Consider the following 7,829-nt stretch of genomic DNA (forward strand, 5'->3'; position numbering starts at 1 on the left):
CAAAGTCTTTATGAGGGAAATTGTTAATTTATAATGACAGGTTGTTCAGGTAGAGGAGGTGGCAAACCATCATAAATGCAACATTGTTTGCCTACACAGTGGCAAACCTGGTGCTTTTTACCTTATTTGTGATAATACGAGGAAAACAAAATAAGATTATGATGATTAAATTTGCCTAATTTTATAATTGTCAGAGTAAGGTTTTATAAAGTGGTTAGGAATTTGCCTGTAACCTAGTTTAATTCTTTTTAACTCTGAGGCAAGGACAATATTTTTTTGTTTGCTTTCTTACACTTTTTTTAAAAAATAAAATAAAATCAGTTGTAATTATTATCAAATGAAATGTAACATTAAAATAAGATTTGATAACTTGCATGAAAGACTTAAAAGGCACCGAATTGTAGGAATGACCCAGTGGTAGTACAGTAACCTACAAATCACAGCTCTCTCATAGTCGAGATTTCCTCACTCTGATTGGTCAGTGAGACTGACGTCGCACGACGTCACCGATCTCCTCTAACTTTTTCAATCTTGACAATAAGATCAGAGAGAAGCGTCGCATTACACCGACCGCGTTTCCACGAGAAAGCAGCCGAAAATGATTCGGTTCTGACAGGCCGTCAAACATTGGATGTACTTTTATTTGGGTTGTCACTTGTTTTTTTAATAGTTTGTTCTGTAAACATTGTTTCCGGAGTGTGAAAGAATCAACAAGTAGTTGGAAAACTCGGAAAAACAACCATCCTTCAGAGGATGGATAAATCCACAACGATGAAAGTCATGGTAAGAAATCTCACGGGGTTCGTTTGGAGTCGTTTTGTTAACTATCGCATGTTTTTCGGAGTGTTGGATTATTTTATTATTCTGTACTTGTCGAAAACATGGATGTGAATGTGAATTCCTAGTCTAGTCGGTCATAACGCTTTGAATGTAAGTGTCTATGATTATGCGTTACTTTATTAGACTTTATCGATGCACACCAAGTGTATTTTATTCTAAATGTGCCCTTGGTTTTCTTTAACAACATATCGATCAATTTAGTCATATTTACGGGTATTATTTTGATGTGAAAGTTAACACAAATAGTGATAATGAACGTTGTCAAACTGAACCGGACATTTGGCCGTTGATATTGCGGTTCGGAACGCTAAAATATTACAAATATTAACATGGTGTTATGTTTTTATATTGAGTTTTGATTCATGACTAATATCAGAAAACCTTTAACACACACTCGATGAGTAATACAAGTCAAGTGTAGTTTTGAAAGTCAATGTATAAGTAAGGCTTGTGTCAATTTAGCAAGCTGCCTACCTAGGCAACATTTTTGGCCCTTGTCAAAAAGTGCTGTCTAGCAAGGTTTTGAGACAGCCATAATGTTATAAGATGTTTTTAATAATAAACTTTTTAATAATTTAAGATTAAACAGTCTTATTATTTTCTTTTCTTCTTTATTTATTTATTTATTTATTTTATTTTTTCACTGTTTTTTTTTTTATGTTGACTTTGAATAGTTTTTGATACAGAACTGTTATGCAACATTTTTTTTTAAATTTCTGGCTACAATAAAAATCTGCATTTTAAATATTTTAGAATTAATAATGACTATATCAGTTATTATTAGAAATATTAGTAGTATTAATACTTTTATTTATAACAAATTAATTGCGATATGTGACCCTGGACCACAAAGCCAGTCATGGGGTCTTTTTTTTTTTTTTTTTTTTAAATAAATAATCTTTTCAATGATGTATGGTTTGTTAGGATAAGACAATATTTGGCCAAGATACAACTATTGGAAAATGGAATCTGAGGGTGCAAAAAAAAAAAAAAAAAAAAAAATACTGAGAAAAGTCTAAATAAAGTACTTCGCAATGCATGTTACTAATCAATAATTAAGTTTTGCAATAGTTACGGTAGCAAATTTTCAAAATATCTTCATGGAACATGATTTTTACTTAATATCCTAATGGTTTTTGGCGTAAAAGGAAAATAGATTATTTTGACCCATACAGTGTATATTTAGCTATTGCTACAAATATACCTGTGCTGCTTAAGACTGGTTTTGTGGTCTAGGGTCACATATAACAAATTTATTTTCATTATATAGTTAAATAATTAACTTTTTTGTGCACAATATTTTTGGGTGCTGTTTTTGAGGCCCAACAAATATTGGTTAAAAATACCAGCTGAACCAATTATCGATCATCTCGGCTAGTAAAGCAGTTCCCAGTCGTCTCTTCTCTTATGAACTTTACCTTGTGAGAGTTTTCTAAGAGTAGTGCCAGTGTTAAGTTTATTCCACGTTGAAAGAGCCATTCACTGCTCTTCTGTTGGTTTTTCCAGCTCTGCTCTGCCAAAAGTGGCACTATAAAAACGCTTCACCGACTGAATGCCGAGACTCACCTTTAAAACTTTCCCTTGAGTCCAGAGCCATATTCGGCTCACGCTGTGTATGTTTAACTTAAAATCACACCGTTCCATAAAGCAGCGTATTGAAAAACACAGGATGGTTGTTGCATTGAACTTGCGTGTCTTTTGTGTAAATGCATGCATTATGTAATTATATACTCATTAAAAGGAGCAGTTGTTAATTAGATAATGAAATCATCAAAGGGAGTGTTGGCCATTTTAACTAGTAATCTTACAGTAAGAGTCTCTCTTTCCCATAAGTCCCAGGTAAACTCGCCCTACTTTGAAGCCCATGTTTGTTTATTGAAATGACAGGCCTGAGATTGTTTGCAACACGACTGTTTATGCACGCTGTAAACTTTGCTAAGTTATGGGTCTGCACTGGTTGGCTGGTTACTAGATGAAGATAGCTCATCCTTGCCAGTCTGCATAGCTCAAACATTCCTGGGCCAGTGAGAGCGGATGGGGAGGGGGTGGACGGGGGCGTACGGCTCCCACTGTAAACTTCCTGTCAACACAGATGGCAGTGACAGGAATCAGATCTTTGTGTACTTTTTCCACCCACGGTCACAAACTTTTTGCATACAATCGAAGCAGGGGTCCCTGCTCCTGAAGTCGTTCCACTTTCCACTTTCTTTTGTGCTTGGGATTTCTCAGCTGTCTCATGCTGTTTCTTTTCACTTTGTGCACACATTTCTCTCTCTTTCTCCCCCTCGCCTCGTCTTGACTTTTTGTGCCCTCTCGCACTCTTTCGATGTTATCGGAGTGTGCTCTCTAGGGTGTGGGCATGGACAGGAAGTGTGCACGGTATCTCTCCGAGCGGCTCTGAAATCCAAACAGGACATGTGCTGCATACCTCGGGATCCACAAGAAAGACTCCAGAGCCGAGTCGACATCCCGCTGCTCGTTAGGAGCCTTTTAAAGCCACTTTCCACCGTCTGATGTTTATAGAATCCACATTTACAAGGAGACAGGAAGAGAGAAGATTGCGTGATGCAATTAAACGCAACGCTCATTATCAGAGTAATCAGAATAATGTGGATGTGTGGGAGCCCCTGTGTGTGTTTTAGAAATCGCACCGTATCTGTTTCTTAGTCTATGCTGTAGATTACCCACAATAAACAAGGGCCAGAAGTGTTTACACTGAGATGAGAAGCACATTTATCCTGCTCTCAAACTTTAAGGCTATTATGTAAGGATGTCGTTACGTTGATGAGTAGCTGAAATAAAATGCTTCAGGGAAATCTGCATAATAATTAGTTATAATTAGTATGCATGGAGCTTTTGTTTTTTAATAACTGAGATTATTTTTTTTGCACAATGATTTTAGGCTGAACTCATATGTTGATGCAAGTAGTTGATGTGACGATGCTGCTAATACTTTTTTGAAATGAAAATTGACATGAAATGCTTTAAGGATATTGACTTTCGTGCAGTTTGACGTCATCAAAAATGGTTTTAAATAGCATTTTGCTAATTTTACTTTAATTGTTGTTTTTTTTATTTTAATATATTATATAATATATTTTAAAAATATATTTTAAAGATGTTATATTTTCTAATAATTTGTATATATTTTTGTATATTTTATATTTTAATTTTAGTTTTTGTATATTTTAAAAATAATTAATTATACAATTTTAAAAGTGCAAATAGTCCCTTAATTAATGTAAGTCAAATAAGTCAATGAGTCAATAAATAAATATTAATTACATTTTTAAAAATGTATTTTAACAATATATATTTAAAAAAAATATTTGTAACTTTTTTTTGTATATTTTATTTCTACTTTAATTCTTGTATATTTTAAAAATTATTTATTATACAATTTTAAAAGTTCAAATATTCTGTAGTCTCTTAATGTAAGCCAGTTAAGTCAATGAGCCAATAAACAAACAAACAATTAATAAACAAATATTAATTACATTTTGTAAAAATATATTTTAAAGATATATATTATATTTTATAAAATATATTTTATGTTTTGTATATTTTATATTTTTATTTTAGTTTTTGCATATTTTAAAAATAATTTATTATACGATTTTAAAAGCGCAAATGTTCTGTAGTCTCTTAATGTTAGCCAAATAAGTAAATGAGCCAATAAATAAATAATTATTCATTACATTGTAAAAAATATATTTTAAAGATATATATTTTAAAAATATAATATTTTTATACATTTTTTGTATATTTTAGTTTTCTGTTTTAGTTCTTGTATATTTTAAAAATATTTTTAGAAGTGCAAATATTCTGTAGTCTCTTAATGTAAGGCGAATGAGTCAATGAGCCAATAAAAAAAATATATATATATATATTAATTACATCTGTAAAAGTATATTTTAAAGATATATATTATATTTTATAAAATATAATATCTGTAATTTTGTTAAAATGACCATTTCAAATGAATTAGTGCAGCAAAGACTTGTTTAAAAATGATCCAGACATTCATATAATTGTTAACCTAAAACTTAATGTTGATAACATTCTTTTAAATAGGGAGATCATATGTTTGAAATCATGTGCAATATTTTGAGCTTATTCACCATCCTTGTGACATATGTTGAAGTCGTGTGGCTTTAAAAAGTTTAAGCAGTGGGAGATGACATGAAAGATTATCTGCAGTCGAAATGAAAGCGTGTGGGTTTGTGGTTAGGCTCATTTCTTTTGCCATTTAGCTCTTCCCAGGAAAGGTGAGGCATCTGTCAGTGTTCATTTATTTCTAAGGTGGCCACACCTTACAGGTCACTGCACCCAGATTCAGTGACTGAACGAGAGATGTGTTACATATATTACAATGCGCCTGCTATTCAGCTACCCTTCTATTCAGCCCCCATTGACTCCAGTTAAAACGCTAATAGTGTGCATTTCTGTGTGTGTGTGTTCACACGTACCCCCTATCCAGTGTCTTCAAACAATAATTACCCATCGGTTTGACTTCAGACTGAACACTCGTTGGCCATCCTTCCTCCTTGAAAACAACACCCACTTGCTCTTTTATTCTTGTGTTTTTACTCCTCCCATGAATCTACAGGTGAATCACAGATTGGGTAACTTGTCTCTCAAACATGCTTGAATTAGGGTGTGTGCTTGACTGTAGGAAATTAGATGAGGGTGTTATGTTCTCATTTAAGCCAGTGGATAATAGTGTCAGTTTGTAGCTTGGTCACACCTTGCAGATGTTTTCCGTGTGCATTTGCCGTGTATTGGATGGGAGTATTCCTGTTAAACCTTATCTGGGTATTGATGTCAGGGGGCAAAGAGCAACTGTTTAGATTTCTATAAATAGACAAAAGCACTAAACGATAACACCATATTGGTATTCCTCAGGTATTTTGGTTAGAGGCTTGTGCTAAACCTATGTATTACCTAACCAATGTATCACCTATAATTTATTTATTTTTTTTATTATTATTTTATTTTATTTTATTTTATTTTATTATTATTATTATTTTTTTAGCATGCCATCATCAAATATATTTCTGTATATTTTATAAGTGTTATATATTTTTTTAAATGTATTTTTGGCAGATATATATATATATATATATATATATACCATTTCTGTAATTTTTTTTTTAGACTGTGTTTTTATTTTATTCTCATTATTTTATTGTATTGTATTTTATTGTATTGTATTGCCCTTTTTATTTTACTTTACCGTGTTTCCTTTTTTTTTTTTTTTTTTGTAGTTAGTGTGCCTGCAGCTTTTTAAAAATGTCATTAAATATTTATCTGTATATTTTATCAATTTTATATATTTTTGCTTGTGTTAATTGAGAGGCTATGCAATATTTCTTGCACACTGCTTAAGCCACTTTATGCATGGGGTCCACTGAAACAATTTTTTAGACTTAGCTTTTATTTTAATGTTTTGTGAATTTCTTTATTTTTATTATTTCTTTATTTTCAACTTTATCTTTTTTCAAATTTGATATTTATCAATTGTTTATTTTAATCAGATGTAATTGAACACCTTATATCTCTAGAATTACTCAGGCTGACATTTGCAGATGCCTGAATTAATGTTCACCTTGAATAGGTCAAAGAATGCATTCAGCATATAAAAAAAAAAAACAGCGTCCGGCACTCAACCTCCCGCTTGTGTGAGTGATGGGAAAGGCATTCAGCACAAAGCCTCTGTCTGATGTGAGCTCACTGAGCTGAGGCTAGCTAATGAGTGAGGCAACTCAGCGTGGCGTTAGCCTAATGTCATGGGAATATGTTCTTCAAGTTTAAAATGCCATCTTAGACAATTTACATACCACTCTACTGATCTTTTCTCAGTTCAGTAAACAAGTTGTTTATGCCATGTTGTTGTGTTACTGCTGACGTAATTGAAACATCCTTTCTCTTCATAACAATACAGTAGTTTGAAGATTAACCACCTGACAAGAGCAAAGGTGATTGTAATCTCTAATAAAGTCTATTTGAAACCCGTTCGACCTGTTTTTGATAATCAATGGGGCTGTCGCACAAAGAAAAGAGACACTGAGTCATCCAGGCTTTAAAGCTTTTCATTGGATGAGACTTTGATCTGTGACGCATACTTGAGCTATTTACCTCCTGAAGTTTCCATGGAAAGGGCTGTGAAGAAATGGAAATATTTAATGGTAATTAAATTCGGCAAGAATGGGTAGAAGCCCTTTTTTCACTCCGGCTGTTGTTAGGATTCATTTTTCTGTCTCGTTCTCTGGTATTTTATCTTGTTTGTCCCAGCTAATGAAGTTACGCTACTTGCTCAAAAAAAGAAAATGCGTCACAATTTAGGTAAATCAAATATAGTGTTATTAAATAAGTTCAGTGGTTTAACGTGTGTGCCCGAACTGGTAATGCAAGACACAAAGCATGCTATCTAGGGTATTCAAAGACATAGAAGTTTGTTTGAGAGGAAAACAAGGAATGTGAATTGGAAGTTAAACTGTTTAATGTGGATGGACCCATTTTTAGTGTCTAATGGAGGCGTGAACTTTTCTCTCTATCTGACTGGTTGTACACCGTATATTGTGCAGAACCGCAGATGTGGTTTTACACAGGAAGTGCGCTGTAAATCAAATTTTTTTGAAATTCCGTTTTTGCTTTCATTGTCTTTGTCTGTCTGTCTCTCTCAGCCTCTCTTCCTCTTTCTAAAGGAAAGAGATTAGGACAGTCCTGTCTGGTCGCTATTCACTGGTCTCTTTATTAACAGAAGACAGAAAAGCCACAGGAAATCTGAAATGTGGAAGGCTGTGCTGTTGTGGCTTTCTGGGGTTATTAATATCCTCCCACGCACAGTAAGGACAGCAGGCCGCCCGCCTGATCTCTTGGGCTGAGCGTTCGGTCAAAACCCCCCTCATCACCTTCACGGGACTGAGAAATCACACTTGTTGGGGTTTCATAATGTGTGAGCTGAAAGTCAGTGTGTGGTTTGCGGT

At 33.5% G+C, this 7,829-nt stretch overlaps 1 protein-coding gene across 1 annotated transcript in view; it reads left to right on the top strand.

The window, feature by feature from the left end:
- The first annotated feature begins 543 nt into the window (after window positions 1–543).
- tnfrsfa (tumor necrosis factor receptor superfamily, member a) overlaps window positions 544–7,829 on the top strand; it is a 32,375-nt gene continuing 25,089 nt past the window's right edge. Inside the window, exon 1 of the mRNA XM_051093823.1 lies at window positions 544–783. Coding sequence (XP_050949780.1) covers window positions 754–783 — 30 coding nt within the window. The 5' untranslated portion in view covers window positions 544–753. The remainder of the gene's footprint in view (window positions 784–7,829) is intronic.

Source organism: Labeo rohita, chromosome 21 (genome assembly GCF_022985175.1).
Source record: "Labeo rohita strain BAU-BD-2019 chromosome 21, IGBB_LRoh.1.0, whole genome shotgun sequence".
NCBI classification, from domain to species: domain Eukaryota; kingdom Metazoa; phylum Chordata; class Actinopteri; order Cypriniformes; family Cyprinidae; genus Labeo; species Labeo rohita.